A 26,585-nucleotide genomic window follows, 5' to 3' on the forward strand; every position below is an offset into this window, starting at 1 on the left:
AAGAGGAATTTCAATGTGATATTAAGTACAAAAATGGAAAAAAAGGTCATAGTTTCTCAAAGTGTAAACTATCTGAAGGGTTACTTAAGTACTTCACATTGCTTAAAACAGATACAGTGCTATAAAAGAACCAACCAAACTGAGAATTAAAAACCTAATTTGGGTACTGTCTCTCACTTTGTATTTTAATTTCATTCTCTGCGCTAGAATGTATTTACATTACACCTTGGCTACTTTAATAGCTTCCTGATACCTCTGCTTCATATCTCTTCCCATTGCAATCCAAACTATGTGCCGAAAACATTAATTCAAGTTATTTTCAGTGACTGTTTCCTGTCCACAAATCAAAGTACAAAGTAACTCCACAGACTACATACATTTTAAGTGCAAACTCATAGTAATAAGTGGATGTAAAATCTCTGACCACAGAAGACCTCTCCTACCACCTGGTTATTTAACCTGCCTCTATTTTTTTCACAGCCCCAGTTCTGAACATTCCCCGCTCACCACAAGTTTCCAATCATCACCTTGCTGCTGACTTTTAACAGATGGGTTTGACTCCTACTTTATTGGGAAGACTGAGGTCATGCCAGAAATAATCCCTGACTGTTCTCTTCTACCTCAAAATTCTGCGACACTTTCTGCTATCTTCTCTCCTTTTCTAAGGCAGAAATGTTCCTTCCCATTCTAACACCAACCTGTTCACATGGGTTCATGATTTCATATCTTCATATTTCATCTCTGACCTTTCTTCACCAATTATCCCCTCTTTAGGAACTTTATTCTGTCCTTGTCCATAGGGTCTTAGCCTCCACTACTCCATGTAACTCTTACAACGTTGCCTTTTCCTTAAACTACTATCATCTCTTCTTTTTATCAAGCTATTTTCTTATCACTTATCATATCCTTTGAAATTAGATTTTTCTCCACAAGACTCAATTAAAAAAATTTTTTTAAATGATTGTCTCTTGATCAAACCACTAAAAATTTAGTATGGCAGTACTAACATTCAACGTTTTTAGAATTCATGACAATAAACCTATTTTCCTCAAATATTTCAGTGCTTCTTTATTTCTTTTACCCCCTAAGTGTGAATGTTTCCCTCATTCTTTCAATTAAAGATTTCTGACACTCCCACAGGTCAACCATCACTTTTAAATGCATGAATCTCGAAGTTCTGTCATCTGAGTGTGCCAATAGTACCTCAAGCTCAGCGTATTTCCAAACATATCCACCTGGTAGAGAATCTCACTACTTCTATCATTGGTGTTACCTAGATTCAAATTTTGGACTCAGATTCTTTTCCTCTTTCTTGATATCTACATAGATTTTTAAACATACACACACACACAAAAGCATACACACCCTTACTCTTTCTCATTCTCTCTTCCATTTGTTCAAGTTTGACCAGAAACAACAGCCTTAACCCACTGCCGTCGTGTCAATTCCAACTCATAGTAACCCTTTAGGACAGAGCAGAACTGCCTCACAGGCTTTCCAAGGAGAGGATGGTAGATTTGAACTGCTGACCTTCTGGTTAGCAGCCAAGGTTATTCTTCACTTAGTCTACCAATAATCTGTAACTAGGAATGTGCATTAGAACCATCTAGGGAGCTCCTGCAGAACAAGCATACGTATACCAGTCTAAATTCTAGCCTCAGAGATTCTGATTTACTGGTTCTAGAGTCTGGCCAAGAAAATGTATTTTGAAAAAGCTCCCAAAATGGTTCAGATTCAAACTTCCGGTAAAAATGACTGCCTATTTTATAATTACGTCACTTTCAAATTAATTTTTTCTATAGTATTAATTTAAGCAGTTCATTTTTTTTCCTTATTGGCTCCTCATTGTACAAAATCTTCCCCATTTTAGTTCCAGGCATTTCTTTCTACCATATTATTCACTTTTTAAAAAATATTTCTGGAAAGTCTCTTAATCTTCTATTCACAGTTCTAAATTCAATATAGATTAAATGTCTCCTTCTCCATAAATACCACTAGATGAGCTCAAACACAAAACGAGCTGCTTCCTAGAACTGTATTTAGCATGGGAAAAAAAAAAGATTTGTTGCATGACTAGGCGGAGAAAGATTATCAGAAAAACCATTTCCCCCCTCACATTATTTGCACGAAGTATTATAATGAAATATGCAAAGACATGGAGATAGAAAACCAAAAGGGAAGAACATGCTCAGCATTTCTCAAGCCGAAACAACTGAAGAAAAAATTCGAGCCCCGAGTTGCAATACTGAAGGATTCTATGGGGAAAATACTGAACAACGCAGGAAGCATCAAAAGCAGATGGAAGGAATATACAGTCCCTGTACCAAAAAGATCTGGTCGATGTTCAACTATTGCAGGAAGTGGCATATGATCAAGAAAGAACCAGTAGTACTGAAGGAAGAAGCCCAAGTTGCAATGGTGAAAAGCAAGGATCCAGGAACTGACAAAATACCAGTTGAGATGTTTCAACAAACAGATACAATGCTGGCAGCATTCACTTGTCTATACCAAGAAATTTGGAACACAGCTACCTGGTCAACTGAATGGAAGAGATCAGTATTTATGCCCATTCCAAAGAAAGGTGATTCAACACAATGTGGAATTATCAAACATCATTAATATCACATGCAAGTAAAATTTTGCTGAAGATAATTCAAAAGCAGTTCCAGAAGAATATTGACAGGGAACAACCAGAAATTCAAGCTGGATTCAGGAGAGGACATAGAACGAGGGATATCATTGCTGATGTCCAATATTGGCTAAAAGCAGAGAATACCAGAAAGATGCTTACCTGTGTTTTATTGACCATACAAAGGCATTCGACTGTGTTAATAATAACAAATTATGGGTAACACTGAGAATGAAAATTCCAGAACGCTTAATTGTGCTCATGCAGAACCTGTATATAGACCAAGAGACTGAACAAGTGGATACTGCATGGTTTAAAATCAGGACAGGTGTACATCAGGGTTGTATCTGTTCACCAAACTTATTCAATCTGTATGCTGAGCAAATAATCCGAGAAACTGGACTACAGAAAGAAGAATGCAGCATCAGGACTGCAGGAAGACTCATTAACAACCTGCGATACGCAGATGACACAACCTTGCTTGTGGAACATGAAGAGGATTTGAAGTACTTACTGATGAAGATCAAAGACTATAGCCTTCGCTACAGATTACACCTCAACAGAAAGAAAACAACAAATTCTCACAACTTGACCAACATCATGATAAAAGGAGAAAAGGTTGAAGTTGTCAAGGATTTCATTTTACTTGGATCCACAAATCAACACCCACGGAAACAGCAGTCAAGAAATCAAACAACATGAGACTATGTTGGCATCTCCTGTCTGAAGGGGAGGTGAGAGGATAGAGAGTGTCAGAAGCTGGCCGAATGGACATGAAAAGACATAGAGGAAGGAAGGAGTGTGCTGTCTCATTAGGGGGAGGGCAATTAGGAGTATATAGCAAGATGTCTATAAATTTTTGTATGAGAGTCCGACTTGATTTGTAAACTTTCACTTAAAGCACAATAAAAACTAAAAAGAAAAAAACTACTAAAAAAGAAACCAACTTATTGCACTGGGCAAATCTGCTGCAAAAGACCTCTTTCAAGTATCAAACAAAGATGTCACTTTGAGAACTAAGGTGTGCCTGATCCAAGCCATGGTGTTTTCAATCATCTCATATGCGTGCGAAAGCTGGAGAATGAATAAGGAAGACTGAAGAAGTGATGCTTTTGAATTATGATGTTGATGAAGAATATTGAATATACCACAGACTGCCAAAAGAATGAGCAGAACTGTCTTGAAAGAAGTATGGCCAGAATGCTCCTTAGAAGGGAAGATGGCGAGACTTCATCTCATGTACTTCGGACATATTATTAGGAGGGACCAGTCCCTGGAGAGGGACATCATGCTTGGTAGAGAGTCAGTGAAAAGGAGAAAGACCCTCAATGAGATGGATTAACACAGTGGCTGCAACAATAGCTTCAAACGTAGCAAAGATCTGAGGATGGCACAGGACCAGACAGTGTTTTGTTCTGTTGCACATAGGGTTGCTATGAGTTGGAACTGATTCAATGACACCTAACAACAAAAACATTATTTGCACTGGTTTTCTAGAACAAAGGTTTATTAATTATTACAAACTAATTACAGGGTGATACTAACTAACCAGGAATCACCTGATGTAGAGGCTTGTGGTCCAGTATAGAAATTCTCCCAAAGCTACAGCTGCCTCACCTATCAATACAGGTTGTAAAAGAGAAGGCAGAAGCTAGTAATTCCCTGTTGATTACCTGCTCAGACCAAGGTCCAAAGATTATTAATTTCCTCTCCTCAAATCTTATTTTGGGGCTGCCAGTTTTTTGTTGATGTTTTCCTAGAGTCCAATTTGGAGAGAAAAAAAAATTAGAGGCAATTCTGCCCTCCACTTGAATTGCACAAACCCAGTAAAAAAATTACTATTGCAACTCATGCTTCAGAATTTTATAGATATGTATTTCTCATCACATAAGGCTGAAAGAAGCAAGGTCATTTCCTACAGAAGACAGACTATGTACGTCTCCTGCATATTTTTTTTTAACTTTTAATTTTGAAATAATTATCAACTCACAGGAAGTTTCAAAAAACAACACAGAAAGGTCTTATTACCCTTCATCTAGCTTCTTCAATAGTAACATTTATATAATTCTAGGACAATATCAGGAAACCCTGGTGGCGTAGTAGTTAAGTGCTACGGCTCTTAACAAAGAGGTCAGCAGTTCGAATCTGCCAGGTGCTCCTTGGAAACTACGGGGCAGTTCTACTCTGTCCTATAGGGTCACTATGAGTCAGAATTGACTTGATGGCAGTGGGTTTTAATGGGTTAGTACAATATCACGACCAAGACATGACACTGGTACACAATTTACAGATCTTACTCAAATTTTATGGTCCCTGGGTAGCACAAATGGTTTGCACTTGACTACTAAAGGTTGATGGCTCCAATCCACCCAGCGCCACCGTGAAAAGTAGGGCTGGTGATCTGCTTCCATAAAGATTACATAAAGAAAACCCTACTGGAACAGTTTTACTCTGTAACACATGGGGTCAGCATCAGTCGGAATTGACTTGATGACAGCAGGGTTTTTATTTATTTTCTTAAATTCAGATTTTACCAGTTTATACACGCATGCATGAGTGTGTGTGCGTGCATGTATAGTTCAATGCAATCTATGAAAGCCAAAACTCGACGGGACTGTCTTATTTTTTGGGGTCTCACAAGTTTTTTGCCTTTGACAGGGTGCAGTCTTGCCACTTTTCTTTCTCTCTCCTTTTAGTGGAAGATATTTGAGCTTTCGTTCTCTTGACAGGCTTCCACTTTACAAAGATTCTGGCTTTTGCAGGTTTTACTGTATATTTGTGTAACCACCACCTGTATGTGACACTTAGAAATATTCACTTTCATGCAAATCAGATTTTTCTCAAATTGATAGCTGTCCTTTAAGTCAAAATAAGCTTTTTATTTTGGTCTCAGAAATTAGGACTTGGATATATTATACAACACACAGAAACTGCCCAGGTATAATGAATGCAAAGTAGAATTGTACAGTGGTTTAAAACTAGGAATAGATTCAAATCAAAACTTCAAATTTTTAAGTTCTATGCTTGAAGCCAAGTTCAGCCACCAAAAAGCAACACATCTGGGCTATAGCACCCTAACAGAACAACCTCTGCTGAAGTACTCAGTATTAACTCTTGGATTCTGTTAGAGGTTAGGACGAGAAACATTCGTACGGTGAACATCTGGGCAGCTTTTGTAGCACTATTATTGAAGACACTGTCCATAACACTAGTCAATAACATTTACATATTTTAACTAGGGATGTGCACAGACTAATCCAGGTAGGTGATGTTATTCTGATGTTAAATTCCTCCTAGCATTTTGTCACAATTTTTTGTTTCAGAATTAGAATATTTCTTTTTAGCATAAAATAGAAATTACATGGCCTATCAAGTTCTTTTTTCACCTTGTGCTACATTAGTGCTCATATATACTATATTTATATTACCCTTGATTCCAACTAAATGTATATGATTTCTAGAATCTGTATCTTTATTTTAAATATCTTGGGTTCATTAGCACATTACAACATGTACTTTTTAGGAATAACAATCATAGTATTTTCTTTGCACAGTGCTTTATAAATTGTATTGTACTTCTATATATAAATCTTATTTAATCCATATACAACCCCACTTGACCAATGAGGTAACTAAGATTCAGAAAGATTAAATAAAAATTTTGTTAATGGTGTAACTGTAACTAAAATCCATTTGCACTATCTGCTTCTAGAGGACACATTAAAATACTAATTTATAATTAAGTTTCAAATAAATTACTGTATATTTCTTTTCTAAGCAATGCACTATTTGCACAGTTTCTAAAAATGGCTCCAATTGGTACTGTGCCCTTCTGTATCCTTTTATTTTTATTCTGATCAGAAACTATAGGTTTAGCTTATATTCTGTAACTATCATGAAGTTGTGTTTCTGTATGCATTTTGTCTTTTCTACTACATTAAACGCTTTTTAATGGCATGAATCTTTACTGTAGAGCCTATCACAATGTTACAAAACAACATTTATTTCAAACTATATATTTGGGATATCTTTACAATGGAGTATTTTCATGTGGTAATAGTTACAATTACTATCTTTAAAAATAGTTGTTTATTCTTGTATACATGAAGTACTTTATAATAAGCCCATTCATGAAACACAACATATTGATAAAAATTGAGGAATCTTATTTCTGTCACTTATTGGCTGATTATTCTAAAAATGAACACTGAAAAAAATAAGGTAAATCTATAAACCTGCAAAACCTTTTAATAATATAAGTAATTAAATAACCTAAATTATAACCCTGAAATAAACACTTATTTTAAATTCCAGAACATAAATAGTTCCCTGTTGAATATAATTGCTGCAAACACACTTTGATCACTTACATAATTTTGAAGCATGCCTGCATTATATTAAAACATACTTATCCAACCAACTTGCATTATAAAACATTGTACAATTATTGCTAATTATTTTTCAACATTTTGAAGTCAGATCTATAAACTCTTTCTTTACCCTTTATATAAAAATACTGTTAAATAACTAGAATCAGTAAATATCCAAATAGATCCATGCACATACCGTAATTTTACGCAAATAAAATTACATGCCTTGTATGTTTGTTTGCCAACTGTGCTCTCCGCTCACAAGGTATTTTTATAAGCACCCCGCGCTGATTTTTTTTATATGCTGCTATTAAAAAAAATTTAGCATAGCACACTTACAAAAATATCTCACAGGAGGAAGGCACAGTTGGCAAACAAACGTAGACAGTGTGCGTTATTTGCGTAAAATGAGGTATTTGGGCATCATTTCTATTCATACTTGAAGTCAATGAATTAAAACTTATTTCACTTCATAAGCACTGGCTTTGGGAAACCTAATTATTGCCTCACTTTGAATATTTATTCATTCATCAGGAACAAGAGTACAATTTTCTTTTGTCTATCACATAAAACAGCATACCACATAAGCTTAAGTGTGTATTTTTCTTTCCAATAACAGGAATAATTATATAATAACAAGCATTAACATTATTTCTGTAAGTGGGCATATTTGTTTAATTTTAACATGTGTCAATTTCATTTATATATATTACTCATCCTCTGGAGTATAAAAAGTCACAAAAATTTAATTTCATGTAATTATTTCCTTCTATCTACAAAATACCTTTTAATCAGTCTATTGAATATCAATTATTTCCTGACATCAAGCACTAACATCCACAAACAGAAAATTCAGTCTCCAATCACCAAGTTGTCCCAAAGAATTCCAAATATGGGTGGCAATGTAACATGAAACTATTGAAAAATATAAGGCCATTTAAATATATCAACAAGGTAAGATGCATGGTTATACAAACAAAATTAATAACTAAAAGAAGGGAATACCAGTACAAACACAGCTTGCTGATTTCTTTCCTTATTAAAACACAAAACTTTCTTCCTTAATCTGAAAGATGTCAAGCTGCTCTTGAAAAATTATTTCAGCAAAGTTAAAGGGCAGAGGAGTTTTCTAATACTGTTTATACCAGAAGTCTACCTGGATACCTTGAAACAGAAACCTATAACTGAAGCGCCCTGGAGGCTCTCTGGGAGAAAAGAGAATAGCCATTTTAAATTAAAAAAAAAAAAAAAAAAAAGTCCCTGCTCGTAATTTTTTCATTTCTATAAGCAAGATAGAGACTGGGACTCAAAAAGTTCATCAGCAGTAAAGCCTAACTCCACCCCACTCAGCAGTTGTATCAGTCTGATGTTAGGATTATATGAGACGGTTCTCTTCCATTAGGAAGAGCCCCTAAAATGGGCACTGTCAAGGCTGGTAAAACTGAAATCTGACCACTTTTTTCCCCAAAAGATTTCCTGGATTTTATGGTGTGTGTAATTCTTTTTACAGCTAAAGTTCTTCTTTCAAATACACTAACCCAGTGCCCTCGGGAACTGAAATATGCTAGCAAATGTTTTATTTTTTAGGTGTATAAGTAAAAAAATTTATAAAATGCACACAAATTTCTCAAACTTTTATTTCCAACAGTGAATTCCTTATAGTACTTTCTGTATACATCCCTTTTACTATCTTTGGTAAGCATAATATGATCCTGAATAAACCCATGCCAAAAAATTACTCACTTGGAGTACATTTACAAAACGTAAGTCAACTGATTAGCTTGACAACTAAGACTGATGAAACACCAACATATGAATTTTAAAACACACTTTATTTGGAAGAAAATGACTCTATGTAAATTTTTCTATTTTCTTTTTAAGAATGAAGCATTACATTCTTGAGAGGAAAGAAGGCTGATACATTAATTAATATACAAGTCATCAAATACTGTTTAAAAAAGAAATTTCTGGGTTCTTTAAAACTTCTAATTGTCACAAAATGTAATGAGAAACTCATTTCAAGTAAATTCACAAATCAACCACACAGCATTACATTTACAGATTTTTATATCCCCCTTTTCATTCAAATATAGGCACTGTAGTTTTCCTACAAATGATTATTCTAGAGAAATCACTAAGAAGTTCACAGAAATTTAATTTCAAATAAAAAGATAAGAAAGCATGCAGTCTTATGAAATTTACATGCATAAGACAGCATGGCACAATGAACACATTTTCACCATGTTTTTTAGTAATATATTACTTCTCATATTTATTCATTTTTAAGACTGCTAACTTTATTTCCCTTAAATAAGGTTAAAAGATGGCCTGTATGCTTAATTTTTCATTTAACTATAATTTCCACTGAACTGAATGATCATGGAGTGCTTATATTTATAAATGAATGAAACCCAGAAAATTTTAACTTCATATCCACAGAACTTCATACTACAGACTTTATAAGTATAGAGTAAAATTATATGATAAACATTGCAATGCTAAACACTGTAATAACAGGCTTCGGTTTCATCAAGAATGGTAATCTTATTAACTAGACATTTATTACCCTGACTTCAAGGCCTCTTTAGAGTACACAGGAAATAAAATTACTCTGTGCCCATAAAGATCATAGCAACACAAGACAAAGGTCACTGTTTCTTCTATTTTGCTAATATTAAATGAAACTCCAGGACTAAAGTACTCAAAACAGATAATATTTCATATGTTCAAACATGCAAAATTCAAGAATAACTAAACAAGATTTAGAGAATACTTTCGGTAGTCTTAAATTCCAGTAATAAAAACATAAGAAGGAAAAAAATGAAAACAGTAATGATCAATACTCTTTACACATACATGCCATCAATCTTTGACTATAATCTGGCAGAGATTTTTTTCAATACATAATGTTAAAATTAATCATATAAAATATACATTAAATAGCTCATTCTTGAAAGCTGAGATTACAAGCTATGGTGTTTAATAAAAACCCTAAAGAAATACAAAACTAGACAAATAACACTAAGTTTTATAAATAAAGCTAATAGCCTAGGATAAAAAGAATCGGCACGTAGGAGCAGACAGGTAAATTTGTAAGCAGTATTGGGGTCTGGAAACTGTAATTTAAGAGTTATATTAAGACAGCTCATGCTCAGAAAAAGTTTCAGAAAAAGTAAACAAAGAAAAAACAAATTAGGCTTTTTTTTTTTTACCACTACTGTTACAGATAAGTTATAACTGATAACTGCAATCTTAATCCTTTTTTCCTATTTCCTTTTTATACCATAAATAAATATTTTTATGACCTGATTTTTTATCAGGCTCATAGGTATAAAGGACTTTTTGAGTAATTACATATTATAAAAAGGCCTTGTCTTTTGTGTTTATAACAAAGATGTATTTTGAAAAGTGATTATAAACTCAAGGGCAAAGTAGGCATTTAAAGCTATTTTAGTTATATAAATAGAAGTAAAATTTCTAGGCTTTCAGGTGAATGATAAAATGTGTATTTGTTTCAGAAACCAGAAATCTAAATAAAATCAGGATAAGCCTAATTAAAGTGAATGTACTCAAGATTTTTCTGTATTTTGTCTATATACAGGTAGGAGGGAGAAGTAGAAAACGTAACGTATTTGTAATAAACCCATACCCAAGATCTTCCCTCCCTCTGCCTAATATAGCGATGTACTACAGCAGGCGGGGAGGATGACAATGATGTCACGACAAATCTGAATGGAGTCAATGCAAATGCAGCCAGCCATTCTAGCTTTTGGGAAGATAATGGATTTCATGAATGGTTTTACTGAACTGCACGTAATTAAAGATGTATTTGGACAGACTTAGAAACTTCAAAAAACTGTTCAAAATCATTCTCATTCAGATAGTACTTTAATAAAAAAACTTAATTAAAAAGACATCTATATATTTTTCTTCTAAATTTAAAAGCCCCAATGTCTTACAAATTAACTTACTTTCCTCTGAAAGAGTATCCTCCTCTTATGATACAGAGGGAAAAAATTCATTTCCTGTAACCTCTCAGTTAAGAATGATACGGCCTAAATTTCCAACAGTTCTGCTAAATAAGTCATCCTGGCCCATGTCAGTGTCTTAGTAAGCCTAGAAAAGTCAGTGCTAACACCAGAAGTAAAATTAATCTGAAAATCGTAATTCTTAAACAAAAAAATTAAGTGTATTATTGATACTGCAATACTTACGACTGTCATAGCATATGTTTCCCAGAGCCCTGCCTGTTTGCAGCAGCACTTCTTGGTCTTTGCTATTTAGCAGCTGCACCAGAGGTGAAATCAATCCAGCATCCACACACGGAATTCGCATAAATTCTGAAAGTAAAAGATACTTTATTAAAAATCTAAAGATTTTCAGTTTATATAAATCAACTCCCTTAATAAAATACCTACTATCAAAATGTGTACAGGGTTTTACTATTAAAGAGTACATTTCTGTTCAAAAGTACCCTGCTAAAACCTTACTAAAAACTTCATGAAATTAGTACACAAGAAATGAATGGGGTCATATTTTTCTTTGCTGATAGTCTCTGCCATAACCAAAGGGATTTTTAATTAACTTTCATGACACCTAATTTATTACTCTTTTTCCATAATAACTGGATGTACTTTGAAAGTAAACATGTGATGATGGAAATATTGTCAGCATTCTTTCTACGAGCCTTATAATTAAAGTACTGCGGTGAAACTAAGCCATCAACTTGCCTAATTTCTTTCATTATAACCCAAAAACCCATTGCCTTTGAGTTGATTTTGACTCATAGCAACCCTATATGGCAGAGTAGTACTGCCCCACAGGGTTTCAAAGGCTGTAAATCTTTTCAGAGCAGACTGCTGTACCTTTCTCCCACTGAGCAGCTGGTGGGTTGGAACTGCTGACTTTTTGGTTCGCAGTCGAGCGCTTTAACCACTATGCCACCAGAGCTCCTTTCTTCTACTATATGTTCTCTAAAAAGCTAAAACATAAATTTCTTTAAAAGATTCCAGTGAATCATTTAAAAAATATAGGTTCTTTTCATTGGTAAGATCTAGCAGAATCATCTATTCCTTATCATCATTCCTATAAAAACATTCCTATCCTTTATTAAAATCCATTTTTATGATGTCTCACTCTATCTACTGTTGCACCCACACATTCATAGGTCTAAAAAAACACCAAATGTTAAGCTTTCTTAAAATTCAAACTCACTTTTTTCCTTTGCTTTAAAGTAAAACATTTACTGATGCCCAATCATACCACCAAGAAGCCCTGGTGGCGCAGTGGTTAAGAACTTGGCCACTAATCAAAAGGTCAGTAGTTCAAACTCACCAGTCACTCTGCACAAGAAAGATGTGGCAGTCTGCTCCCAGAAAGATTACAGCCTTGGAAACCCTATGGGGTAGTTGTACTCTGTCCTATAGGGTCGCTATGAGTCGGAATCGACTGGATGGCAATGGGTTAACGATACCACCAGAGTCATGATTAGAAATAAACATTTTTTAGCAATTTATGGTGGGCTTTTTTACTATAACATTTGAGGATAACGAAGATTTCTAATGAATGGAAGTTCATCAATAATGAACACCTGAATTGTCATTTTGGACATATGACTTACCACAAGGATGTTTCAGTCAATAAAGTTACTCAACAAATAGCTAAGTCCTTGACCCATAACCAATTCTAATAAAAAAACCACAATCTTTTCAAGTGGGTCCACTCAATTTTTTCTACATGCACACACATAACCAATCCTTCCTCACTTCCTCTTCATTTTCAAATTCCTACTGCACACCATATAGGGGTGTTATGTGAGCTGTTAGCTCTGAACCAACTTCATTCCCCATCTAACATAACCATAAGTCACAGATGTGCTCCTCACTACCTAAACAAAGGATTTCATTTCTATTATGTCTCTTACTTACCACTATATTACTGAAACCTTCTCTAATTTAAATTTCCAAGATTCAGAGTCCTTCTTACTTCTAAAGCTAACTTTTGGTAGGTTTGGTGGTTTATCAACTCATACCCCACCAAAATCCCAATGCTGTCAAGTTAATTCGGATTCACAGTGACCCTACAGGACAGAGTACAACTGCCCCACAGGGTTTCCAAGGCCATAATCTTTACGGAAGCAGACTGCCATATCTTTCTCCCATGGAGTGGTTGGTGGGTTCAAACCGCTGACCTCTTGGTTAACAGGCAAGTAATTAACCACTGTACCCCCAGGGCCTCATATTCCACCACCCACTGGGAAAACAAATTATGTTATATACTTGCATGAATTTAACAACTACCTATAAAAAAAAAAAAAAAAATTTTTTTTTTTTTTTACCTATAGGGGATCACAAATCAATCTACTTGTCTACTTTTTAAATTAATGGCCACTTTAGAATTTTTTTTTTTTTTTAGGAGCCCTGATGGCACAGTGGTTAAGAGCTTGGCTGCTAACCAAAAGGTCAGCAGTTTGAATCCACCAGCTGCTCCTTGGAAACCCTATGGGGCAGTTCTATTTTGTTATATAGGGTCGCTATGAGTCGGAATTGACAGCACAAGTTCTTTTTTGGTTTTTGAATTTTTATAGATTTTAAATATTAAATGAACATGCCATCACCTCAAATTAAAGACAGAGGTGTTTATTATCCTTTTCACCTAGTTTCCAACAATGGGATCATTTCAATGATGAATGAAACAAAAAATTTAGGAATACTTTCTGATTTGTAATCTATTTCATAAGTGAAAGCTGTTGGTATATCTTATTGCTTTGTTTTGTTGTTGCTATTTTTCTAATGGCGGAAATATCAAATTACTTTTTTTCCTTGTCCTTCTGTTCTAATTGCTCATATGATAACAATCTGTCTTTCAAAATATTGACTCTAATCAATAGCTTCAGGTATTCTTTAAATGATGGGGGGTAAATAATTATAGGAAAATTGTAGAATCTAATAACTGTTCTGAACCACTTTATACTCAACAGCATATAAAGACAAAACAAAGCTAGTATATTCTTCGGCTTTTAGTCGATGTAAAAGTAATACTTCAGTCCCTGGAGGAAGTAAAGTCCTTCTAAAACCTTTTGCTTTTCAATTTATTTTTTTAACTGAGGAGTGGCAGCCCTCCTTAGCTAATCTTAATGACATGAAGTCACCATGCTTCAGATGGATATATGTGTGAAAAATACACCAGGAATTTATAAGAAATATGTTTAAATTATATTGGAGAGGCTACAAAATGGCTACAGTGGTTATCCTCACTCAGAAAGGGTTCCTACTACACGTATCCCTCTATTTACACCACATGAGCCTGCTACCTGGGCACAGCAGACTGTTCTCTGACCTAAGTTCAGCATATAGACAGGCTGACCAACAGCCTATCAAGTGGTCTGGTGTGAAAGAACTGCTGAACAGAGCAATTGTGATGAACTAAAAAAATGAGACCCTTTCTCTAGGGAATCTGAACTCCAGAGATCTATAAAGTTCTTGAGGCGGGGGCAGTAGGAGGGAGAGGCTGAAGGCAAGGTACAGAATAACCGTGACTAGAAATCAAAATCAGTGGAAGCCATTAGGCAACAGAAGGCAGAAACCTGTATTTGTATATGTGTCTGTATAACACAGAAATTTTTTTTCTGCATGTATAGAAATTCATACAAAGATTCTGAAGAATAGACACCATTCTATCTCAATAACCATCCAAATTTAGTAACACGAAGCTGATTTCCTCCTATTATTCTTTTTTTTCTTTGAATGTAGCAAAATATTCACTTAAATTCTTGTTGACTGAATATTTCTCTATCTCTCTAAATTCAGAGTGCCGATTCCTTGCTCTCTTGCTTTTTCTTTCTCAAACCTACCTGAATTACATATTCATTATCATCAGTAACGTACAGGCTGTGATGAAGACCATAAACTAAATCATTTTCTTTTTATACACACTGAGATTTATAAAATGCCTTTTTGCATATCTACTTACAAACAAAAAAACCCGACAACTAAATGTATTTTTCCTGGTATCAGCTACTTTAATCTAACGTTTATAAGCCAAATAAAAACACTGAGTGTGAGAGTCTACCTTAATGTTTGTTGGACTTCACAGTAGTGGATATTCAGAGTATGAATTTTCTCTAATAACCTCCCTATATTTTCTCTTGGCCTTTTATGCTTTTCTTTAAAAGAACGAGGAAAACTTTACTGTTTGAATAGAAAAGAATAAGTAGTTTTACAAGCGGGCTGTCAAACTGATACTATTTTTCATTCATACTTTATCTGTGTTGCCCTTGTTTTTTAAAGATAATACTGATAACCATGATTTAGACTATGCTTGTTTATATAGCATGCTTACAAAAGGAGTTTAAGCTTCCTACACTGAAGTGCCAAGTGAAACTTTAAGTTACCCAACAAATATGGTGCAATTTTTCTAAAGTATTGATTTTACTCAAAGATTTTTTTGGGGTATACACATTTTACACAAAATAAAATGTACTTATTATGGAGTATGGGGCAAAATTAAAATAGATTTAAATGAAAAAAAACATGATACTTTCCTGCTTCTGGTGGTGCTGCCCACCCCCAGCACCTTGGGAGTATACTTTCACTCTTATTGTTAAAAAGGAAGAAATAGTCAATGGATAGATAATTCCTGCCTTGTTTACTTCTCCTTTGCCTCAAATCATTCTTAAATCTATTACATAGGGGAATATTTTTCATTTAAAAGTCTAAAAGCCTTTTACTACAATTTAGGGCAATAGCTGTTCTCCCATGTGAAACTTTTCCATGGAACTTATTAACATCGTCTGGATTTTGTATGTCAGCATACAGTGCAGTATGTTAATCTGCAGAGATTCTTTTTGTATGTGCAAATTTTAAAATAATTATATTTTATGTTTAATCCAGCTCTAAAAATTATATACTAATATTTCTCTTTTAATAGTTATATAATATATACAGCATATTACATGTTACAGATTAATTCCAATCTCTTTTTTCCCAGATTCATTTGATCTTTTTTCATTGTCAAGCTTCTAACAAGAATACAAGCCCAATTTATAACCTCTGTTGGGTTCTGGGTTGGGTCATGTTACTTTAATAAAGCTTTAATATACTTTTTCAGCCAGTCATTTAAAAAAAGAAAAGTGGTGGCTAAGTAATAAATATCCAAATTGTTTTAACCAGTATCCCATTTATTTTCATCAGTAATGGTTAGTGATATGCCCTAACAAGCCTCTGATTAGAAGTAAAAAAGGTAAAAATTCTAGTGTCTATAAAACATAGCTTTTATTTACTACAAAATTACTAAAGGAAACTTCTACCAGCAGAGTTATCATGAAATTGTGATAAAATATCATGAGGATATTAAGTAATAGTACACAGGAATGCAATTCATTTTCCAAAAAAATTTATTATCCAAAATTTCTCAATCTATACTATAATGTGTCTGCCCATTTTTACAAAAAAGGATTTCAAGATCAAATCTGAATTTCTACCTTAATTTCTAGAAATTTATACTGTGCCTATAACAGGTTTAAAGATAAACTACTTGATCTTAAAAACCATGCTGCTTTGTGTGTAAGATTCAGACAGGGGTTGGTCTAGGTTATAAAACAGTATCTGGAAGAGTTCCAGTTTTAAACCAGATCTGCTTTTAGGTGTTCTTTGCTGCCCAAGGCAATCACTACCTATTTGGAGGAGTTCAAATCTGCTTAACAGTACACTGAATATGCCCAGGCCACTAGGAAGCCCATGGACATTTAAGATCAGCTAGAATCCAAAACACGGCATGGTGATTACATAATTGTAACAGCATAGATGGGACATACAAACAATGGTTGGCCAGTTTTCAGTTAATCAAAAACCAAAAAATGATTTATCAGCATAGAATCTCACTGGTACTTGAAAGATGTTTTAAGAACCTCTTAAAAAAGTGAAAAGGTTTCATGTGCTTTTCTTTTTAGTAACACACATATGAACAAGTTGTTTTACTGGGCCAGAAAAACAATGAATACCAGTACTTCGCAATACAACTTGCCATGGCGATTACACAAATGAAGCCAGAAAATTTTAAGTTCTTCTCTTTAAGGTATAATATATGCAATTTACTAAAATAAACGGTCTAAAAATAATATCAAACTGACAAATTGAAGCATACTAAAGGTATTACATTTAGTACGGGCCCTCTCTCATGCTTACAAATTCCTTTAAGAATTGTGTTCTTCTTAAGCTGACTGAACTAAAATAATATACTAATACTTCTGCTATAACTTAATCCTTCCAAGGAGTCCCTCACTGGATATAAACTAATAGAATGGGATGGATTAAGTATTATATAATCTAAACTTTGTCGCTATTGTTGATTTTCCAGAGTATTCTTACATGGAAATTTAAGGAATACATGTTTGCTCAGAAGGTGAGGGAAGAAGACAGAACTGCACTTCTGAAGTCGAGTGTCAGTGTCAGGAGGACCAAAACCAAAAACCAAACCCAGTGCCGTCGAGTCGATTCCGACTCATGGCGACCCTACAGGACAGAGTAGGACTGCCCCATAGAGTTTCCAAGAAGCGCCTGGCGGATTCGAACTGCCGACCCTTTGGTTAGCAGCCACAGCACTTAACCACTACACCACCAGGGTTTCCATCAGTAGGACAGGCCACACCAAAAAAAAAACAGTGAGTTTATCTGGTTGTAACACAAATCAAGATATACATAAAAAAGGTAAGCCCTCCTATGACAATGAAGATAAATAACTTATCTCAAAGATCCTATAACCAAAGAAATAAATAATACAAGTATAGCTGGGACTAGCTGTCATTTTCCTGAATGCTACAGCAAAGGAAAGCAATAGCAAATGAGAAATGTATGGATAGAATGACTATAACTATAGTCATTTTAAACAATTACATGAAAAAGTCAAAGAAAAGAGAAACAGAAAGAAAGAAAAAATGTCTACTCTACAAAATTAAAACATAAATGAATAAAACATACTGACAAGTAAGGTGTAAAACTGAAGATGTTCCCAGCAGAAAAGTTCTTGAGGAAAACCTCACCATTTTTGGCTACTTCTGCTATGATGTTAGCTACTTTGGCTGTGCAGGAAGACTGTGGAGTCAACAGATCTGCAAAGAGTTGAAGTATTCCACTTCCTTGGATTTTTTCACTTGTTTCCGTATCTGAAAGAGAAGCATACAAAGACTTTCAATGAAAACCTTCAACTGTAACAGTGACAACTTTGTCTACAATGAAGACTTTAAACTCTTCAAGCATTCTTCCCGTCCATAATAGAAATTAGTTTCAGTATATATTCAGAAGTATGTATTTATATAAAATAACCTTCAGCTACATGTTACTGTTTTTATCTTGAGTTTTAATCTGCACTAAACACTTTAAAATACAATTTTTTGTCAGTCTACAGTCAGACTATAAAGGAAGTCTTTCTGCATGTACCACTTGCATACCAAACTTACTTTTCAATGTTAGTTCCAAATTTTCAGAGGAAGGTTTTTTTTCCACTTCCTTTTTGATTTCTTAGATCTGTAATAGTTATTTTAAATAAACTCTATGGTTCCCTATAATCCTAAAGCAATTTTTTAAAAAATGAATGGCAACTATTAATGAGCAAGAAACTCATCTATCATTTTATATGGAATGAATGAGGATAGCTGAAGAGACTACATAGTTCCATATGACTATTCAGTTTTCATACAACTCATTCAAACCACCATTAGTGAAGAATGGAAATAGAAAACAGTAAAACAGAACTCTATTTGGTGACACAGAAATTCAAGAGGCCCTTTCTTCTTTCCTTTCCTTTCCTAAAAATATAAACAGGCTATGAAACCAAACCCCTTATTTTGCTGTGTATATTTCCAACAACAATAAAAATAAAATATATTAAAAAAAAAAAAAGTCCAAGCCCTTCCATGTACTTGTTATTTAGAGTACAACCTATTAAAATAAAAGATGATAGGAATATCTGAAATGATGAAGAAAGTAAAGAAAAGCTCAAGGAAATAAAATTTAAAATTACCATTTTATTCTGAACAATGAAGAAAATAACATGTATTTAAAGACAAGATTGTAAGGCTCATTAAAATGTTTAATTTGATGATTCTATGTGTACCTCCATTACATCCTCTGAATATACATACAAATAATAAAGAACCCTAAAAACTTCCTGTTAAAGAGCAACTGAAATAATCAATAGACAGTAGGAAAATAACTCTTAGTAGGTTGTCCACACACACAAAAAAATCATGTATTTCTTTACAGCAAGTACTGACTGGTTAGTGTACTGGCTTTCAAACTGTAGGTTCCAATCCATCAGTGAGCTCTGAAATCTATTTGGTGAAGGAGAACCAGAGATTTTTTAAAAAGAGAAAGAGAATTAACAACACATGCAACAATAACAAAAGAACAGAAAAAAAGCTTTGAACACAGTATGGTGAAACGCTACTAGTGAAGCTTTAGTTTGAATTATGTGCATAGGTATATGACTGTACGTATATGTGCATATAAAATGTATTTCTAATCGTGGGTTCTGGTCAAAAGTTAAAAACCACTGTATCATGCATCCCTTGACTGCCTAGGACTATGGGTTAAAACACACACAAAAAAACCTGCTGCCATCAGGTCGATTCCAACTCACAGCGACCACAGCACTCCTTTAATATCATCGGGAGGGGTTAGAATTGTCAAATAGTTTGTATTCACTGAAGCAACAGAAAATTGTGCTTTTACAGATTTATTATCTAAGAAGAATAATCATTTGCAAATCATAGTGTGTGTGTATGGCATTAGTACCACAGAGAAAATAACCAAGATTATTCATGCTGAAACTCCTTCCATGCATTTCCTTTTCCTGCTGTAAGCCTAGTCACTTTTCAAACACTGTATTTTAGTTTCTTATATTTTATGTACTATATAATAAAAAGGCTCTTTTGGAGACACTCTAAGACAATCTTTATTAACGGAAGGGAGAGCAGCCCAGAAAGATGAAGTAAACTTATCTAAAGTCACCAATCATAAAAATCACAGAGCTTAAACTAAAGTCTCAGATTCTACATTAACAAGTGAACATGTGGGTCACCTGGTGTCATTTTGTTTAGAAACATATTTAAGCACTAACAGATGAAATCTGTCCTATTCTATGCTATCATTCTACTGTTTCTTACAATTCAGGTTATTACAAGTGCAGAGGACACATGATAGGGCACACAACAGAGCACCTATACTTTCCTCGAGTCTAGTTTAAAATATAATGTGCCTTTTTTGCTTTTACTTCTTGGTCTAAAAAAAATGTTTTTAAGGCACAGAAAATATAATACCTAAGATCCATTAATTTATTTCTTTTTAGGAAGAAGGCAAAAAGAACTGAACTCAATTTGCCATGTTAAAACCCTTCCTTCCCTGACCACTGCTACCAGAAGATGCAACCTTAGGATGCTGGGTCAGATTGCCCAGGGATTTAGTCCCACCATCTGCTGATGCTGGGATGACAGCAAGAGTCTGGCAAACGGCATGAATCGTGATTAAATGTGATGCTGTGACATTTGTGTATGTGAAGGGGAGCAGTTAACTGCAAATCACCCATGCATGTCCCATTGTAACTAGAACTGAAATAACAGCTTCACAGGCACAGGCAAAGGAAAAAAAGAAAACAAAATGCAGAACTCTTGTGCTCTGACTGATGAGGCTTTCCACAGATTAAAATCCAAAGAACTAGAAGAATAATCACAATTAAGTATTTGGGAATAGTATTTTTTAATGCTATTGGCAGAGAATTAAAAGGAAAAATATAATCTAACTTTTCATATAACTCTGATCTAATATTCAGAAATATTTAACAGGAATTCTATTTACTTGCTAACGTGGATTTCTATGTAAGTTTGAGTCTAAATTAAACAACTGAGAATTACCTTCTTTGCTTTGGCATAAAAACATGAACCAAATACTCCTTATCACTGAAGTGCTACTATCTAATCAATATTCCAAATTTCTAACCTCATTGAATACAAATACTTTTTCCACTGCCATTCTATTGCATCTCAAAATGTATATTTATCTGTGAGCCAAAAGATTTTCTCAGATATTTGTAAGCACCCTTGAAATGATTTTAAACGGGCATCAAGAAGTAGTCAAAGGTTGACGTCTGCAGGTCTAAATGAACGGCTACTTGTACAAAATCATGCACTGTGACCAGAAGTTCTAAAAAAAAAAAAAAAAGTAGACTTTTCATTATCTTTAGCCAGACTATTACTGACATTTTAACTACAACTTATCGGCACTCATTTTTAATGCTTACGGGAATCAATTCAACATCTTTCTTCCTCTTCACATTTAGGTGCAGTCATAAAAATGTTTGCGTATGCCTATAGATTACAGGTAGCTGACAGTCCTGGAATTTCGAAGGACCCATATATGCAGGGCACTGCTACTTTAAAATAGTATCTGTGTGAGTAACTGCAGGAGTCCTGTCCATCACAGTTGCCCTTGCAGTCCTGCAAGCAGTCATTCTGTCCCCGCAGCCCTATGTCCACACTCCATCTGACCTGTAGCAGCTTAGTTATGAAACTGCCAGTGATACAAAGAAGAGGAAAACTGGGACTTTCAGCCAGAGAAACTTGAAGCCAGGCTACAACACCATATGGGGAGAAGTTAAAGCACGGCTCATACAACTTCTCAAGGCCAAGAGGAGAAGGGAGGGAATAAGTGGAATGGGAAGGAAATCATAATTTAAGATTATGGCACGAAAAAGGCTAAGGTTTCCAACAAAGCTGCCAAGTAAATACATTAAAATAATTGGCTTTTCAGTTAAATACCAAGAGGAGGCTTTCAAGTATGCTGCTACAGTAAGCTGAATTTATGATGTTATGTTAACATATAGGTTTCACAGTGATAAATTAATAAAAAGCATTTGATAACCAATTTACAGTAAACCTCGTTAGAAAATAAAAATGACTGCTATTACTATCATTGTATTTTGATGAAAATGTATGCAGATTAGATTGATGGTATAAAAAATTTTTTTTTTAATAATTTTAAAGTAATAAAAATGTTTTCAATTTTACTTAGATTTGCTGGAACAATAAAGAACTGACACTTTCATATTCTCTGTTTAAGGGATCCTTTTGGCAGATTGTGAGGAAAAGACAGGTTTGTATCAAGGACTAAGATTTCGGATTGACTACAAAGACTAGAACTATGACTCAAAGAGCCACGGGTCTCCAGGTCTCTGGAAAGCTGTATATTTCCTAAGTAGCAGGGTTTTAGAATAGAATATAACAAGAGACCTGATCCTGTGTCTAGGTGATCTTATCCAAACCCAAGGCATTTACTACCACAGATAGAAGTCCCAATCCTCTCTCATTTTAGCCAATGGAAAACAAAACATTTGCACTTGAATATACCACAAATAACTCAAATATATTCAAAATCAAATTTGTCCTCTTTCCCTTAAATTCATTCTAGTCTATCTCAGTAAACGGCAGGAAACCCATCTAAGCCAGAAGCCCTAGAATGATTATAAATTCTTCTTTTTCAGTAAACGCCTTCCTAAATCACCTACTTTAATCATAACTCAGGTCCCACAGATGCCACCTCACTATCTTTTGCATCTATTCTTTCCTTTCTACGTTCATATTTCAAGTTCTTCTCAGTTCCCACCTTTATTAAATGCAATAATCTGCTAAACAATCTCCTCCCTACCTCTTGTGCTCCCTGTTTTCCCCCAAGCTATCATCTACAACGATACCAAGATAAACTTCTGGAAATGCAAATTTTATGTCACTCCCTTATTTTAAATTTTTAAGGGTCTTCCCTAACTTTTAATTAAACATTCAAACCTATCCATGATATTTCCCAATCTTATCTCCTAATACGCCTCCAGAGGCATCTTACATTCTAGCCAGGCTAAATTACTTACAGTAACTCACATTAATCATCTTATTTCATATCTCCTTACTAAAGGCAATGTTCCCTCTCTAATATGTAGCCCCACCTCTACCACTTTAGCTAACTCCTATTCAGTGTTCTCATTCAAGGCTACTTGACTGAAAGTCATTCAATGTCTTTTTAGTGGTATTTGACTACCATAAAAACTGTATTTAAATATATATTGAGAGCATTTAATTTTTTTAAAGCATTTTCAAACACATCTCTTTACTTTTAAAAGTCATATGATAAGCAGAGAAAATACTGAAGTTATCAAGGATCTCGTTTTACGTGGATCTATTATCAACGCCCATGGAAGCAGCAGTCAAGAAATCTGCATCGGGCAAATCTGCTGCAAAAGATCTCTTTAAAGTGTTATAAAGCAAAGACGTCACTTTGAGGACTAAGGTGCACCTGACTCAAGCCACAGTATTTGGTATTTCCAATTGCCTCATTTGCATGTGAAAACTGGACAATGAATAACGAGGACTGCAGAAGAATTGATGCCTCTGAATTATGGTGTTGGTGCAGAGTATTGAATATACCATGGACTGCCAAGGAAATCCTGGTGGCATAGTGGTTGAGAGATACGGCTGCTAATGAAAAGGTCAGCAATTCAAATCCACCAGCTGCGCTTTGGAAACCTCGTGAGGCAGTTCTACTCTGTCCTGTAGGGTCACCATTAGTCAGAATTGACTTGACGACAACAGGTTTGGGTTTTTTTTTTTATGATCCTATAATTATTAAAAAATGAAGAGCTGTATGGTTAAAAAATAAATACAAGATATTTACTCAGTAACTGAACATCAAAAAGAACTGTGTTAATGGTTGTGGTAAAACAGGACTATGTAACTAGAACTACTCACCTAGAAGCTGAAAGTAATTATTCAAGACATGGTCAGCATAGCAAATACAGATTTCCTCACTGTAAACTAAGAGAATGAGGATATAGTAAAATATAATGAAAGAACAATAATTCCAGTAAAAGACCCATCTCCATTTTGTCAAACACTTTGGGGGAAAATACGAAGTAAACAAAGTTAAATAGATTTGGCATGTACAGGAGTCTACAGTATTCTTCAAAGTCCTTTATCTGTTAACTGTGTGAGCCTACAAGGTTACACACTGTTTCTCAAATAAACAAGCCATTTTTTTTCTTTTATTATTTTGTTGTTGAGAATATACATAGTAAAGCATACACCAATTCAACTGTTTCTACGTGTACGATTCAGTGACACTATTACATTCTTCAAGTTGTGCAAGCATCCTCACCCTCCGTTTCTGAGTCGTTCCCCCCCATTAATGTAAACTCACTGCCCCCTAAGGTTTCTATCTAATCTTTTGAGTTGCTATTGTCAATTTGATCCCATACAGACAGTTCTTAAAAAAGCATAATGCTCAGGGCAGACACTCCTTACTAGTTAAAATATTGTTTGATTTTAAGAAGACTTCAGGGGACACATTTTTCGGTTTATCTCAGGGCAATAATTTCAGGTGTTCATCCAGCCTCTCCATGGGTCCAGAATGTCTGGAGTCCATGAGAATTTATTCTGCATTTTCTCCTTTTTGATCAGGATTCATCTATAGACTCTTTGATGAAAATGTTCATTAATGGCAGTTATTTCTTGTTGGAGCACCTCAGAGAATGAGTGATCAAAGGAACCCACTTAGGGAAATACAACTTTACACAAATTGCAAGTCAATGCAGTTTTAAAATTTACTCTACTTTTCCCCAGAAAACAAACAAAAAATGTAAATAGAAATGCAAAAGAAGATGAGGAGTCACTTAAAATTTATATTATATAGGCATTCCTTGGAAATTCTATGGGGCAGTTCTACTCTGTTCTATAGGGTCGCTATGAGTCGGAATCGACTCGATGGCACTGGGTTTGGTTTTGGTTTTGGTGACCTTAGTCAAAGGAAACAAAATTGACTGGCTCACAATATTATCTTAAAGTAAGATATAAGTAAGAAATGTCCAACAACAGATATTCACATTGTGGTCTATTCATCCAAAAGAACATATACAGTCATTAAAAACATCATTTTAAAAGAATATTTAGCACCATGGATAAGTGTTGAAAAATAATTTAAAAAAACAAAGCTAAGACATTTATATGTTAAGATTCAAATTTTAAAATAAAAAAATTTTTTTCTGCATTTTCCAAATGCTATAAAATGTTTACACTATTATATATCAGAAAATATATTTTAAAATCTGTATGTATCAGGGCACAAAAAGTAAAAGAAACACTTTTGTATTTATCAGCTCACATAACTGCCAAGTCTGGATGTAGAGTGAGTTTCATGAATATTCTCACCACAGCTCCTGCTCCATTACTCTGAAATCCTCTCAACTCTCCTATTTGCTGGCATTGGCCCCAGACTAGGTCACGTTATGGTTTTAAAAAAAAAAAAATGGCTGTAGCAGTTCCAGGTCTTCTAGGTACACACTACACAATTCCGAGCAAGACAAAGTCTTTCCCCTCTCCTTGAAAGCCACCCCCCAAAGATGACCAAATGGATCACGTTTCACAATGATTGAACCAGTATGAACTAATCACTTTGGCCAGATAAATGACATGTATTGACTGGCTTGGGCATCAACCAATCTCTGAGAATGGGGAGTTGAAGATTCTGATTGGCTAATGCTAATCATAACCTATCCCTGGACTCCAGGGGGTCAGAGAAACATCTCACTGTAATCTAATGGCCTTCCCAAAGGAAAAGAGATAGGAAACAGAGAAAAAGATTTTAAAAAAGGAGGTATAATAAAGAATCTTAAACAGTAAAGAAAAAAATAAATTGAAAAATAAAAAAGCCTAACTGATCAAGGTCTACGGTAATTTTGCTTTATTAAAAAACGTAATGAAAAAGAAACCAAAACCAAGTAAAATCATTTGTATTAAGTAAAGCTTAAAAGTGTATAAAGTTCTTTGGGAGTTAAATTACAAGTTCTTTTTAAGTACAATCACAGAGAGAAAAGAAATTCAAAGTTATCAAACTAGGCTCAAGAAAAGAAATGAGAATGAGGAGCAAAAAAGAGGCTACTACATATTAAGAATAAATGTGATATTACTTTTAATTTTGCTAAGATTAAAAATCACTTTAGGACAGATGGCCTAATGCTGAAATGATAAAGAATCAATAATTTTAAGTAAGCTCTTTGTAGCGGTATTAAATTTATTATAGAGAATGGCTAAGTTACAAGCTATGACACAAGAGTTGTTGACTATAAACTATGAGGAAACTGATTATTTATAAAAGTACGTATTTAGGAAAAAATGAAGTCCTATCTTGAGAAATGAATGGAAGAAATAACAAACTAACACACTTCAAGAAAAGTAATATACAAGATTTGTCAGGTAAAATGGTGACTGTTATTGAATAAACTATGAGAGACTTTGAGAAATGATAAACGAGTATTTTATCATTTCTCAAAGTCTCTCATAACTTATTCAAGACATCAAGAGTATGGCTGAAATACCACCTGGAAAATGCTGATAATTCTATACAAAATATAGAAACCTAGCACTACAACAGAAAACAAAAATCCTCACAACTGGGCCAATGAGCAACATCATGACAAACGGAGAAAAGATTGAAGTTGTCAAGGATTTCATTTTACTTGGATCCACAATCAACAGCCATGGAAGCAGCAGTCAA

General features: G+C 34.4%; 1 protein-coding gene across 5 annotated transcripts in view; it reads right to left on the reverse strand.

The window, feature by feature from the left end:
• The window catches only part of RAP1GDS1 (Rap1 GTPase-GDP dissociation stimulator 1), a 179,930-nt gene that overhangs the window by 102,990 nt on the left and 50,355 nt on the right, over positions 1-26,585 (reverse strand). For 4 of the 5 annotated variants that reach the window (XM_049885653.1, XM_049885654.1, XM_049885652.1 and 1 more), the window contains exons 3-4: positions 18,038-18,160; positions 11,214-11,339 (exon numbers count right to left, since the gene is read on the reverse strand). In XM_049885653.1, coding sequence (XP_049741610.1) covers positions 11,214-11,339; positions 18,038-18,160 — 249 coding nt within the window. Of the gene's footprint in view, positions 1-11,213; positions 11,340-17,979; positions 18,161-26,585 lie in introns of those variants that run through there. The other variant, XM_049885655.1, reaches the window with a different exon arrangement.

This window comes from Elephas maximus, chromosome 5 (genome assembly GCF_024166365.1).
Source record: "Elephas maximus indicus isolate mEleMax1 chromosome 5, mEleMax1 primary haplotype, whole genome shotgun sequence".
NCBI classification, from domain to species: Eukaryota; Metazoa; Chordata; class Mammalia; order Proboscidea; family Elephantidae; genus Elephas; species Elephas maximus.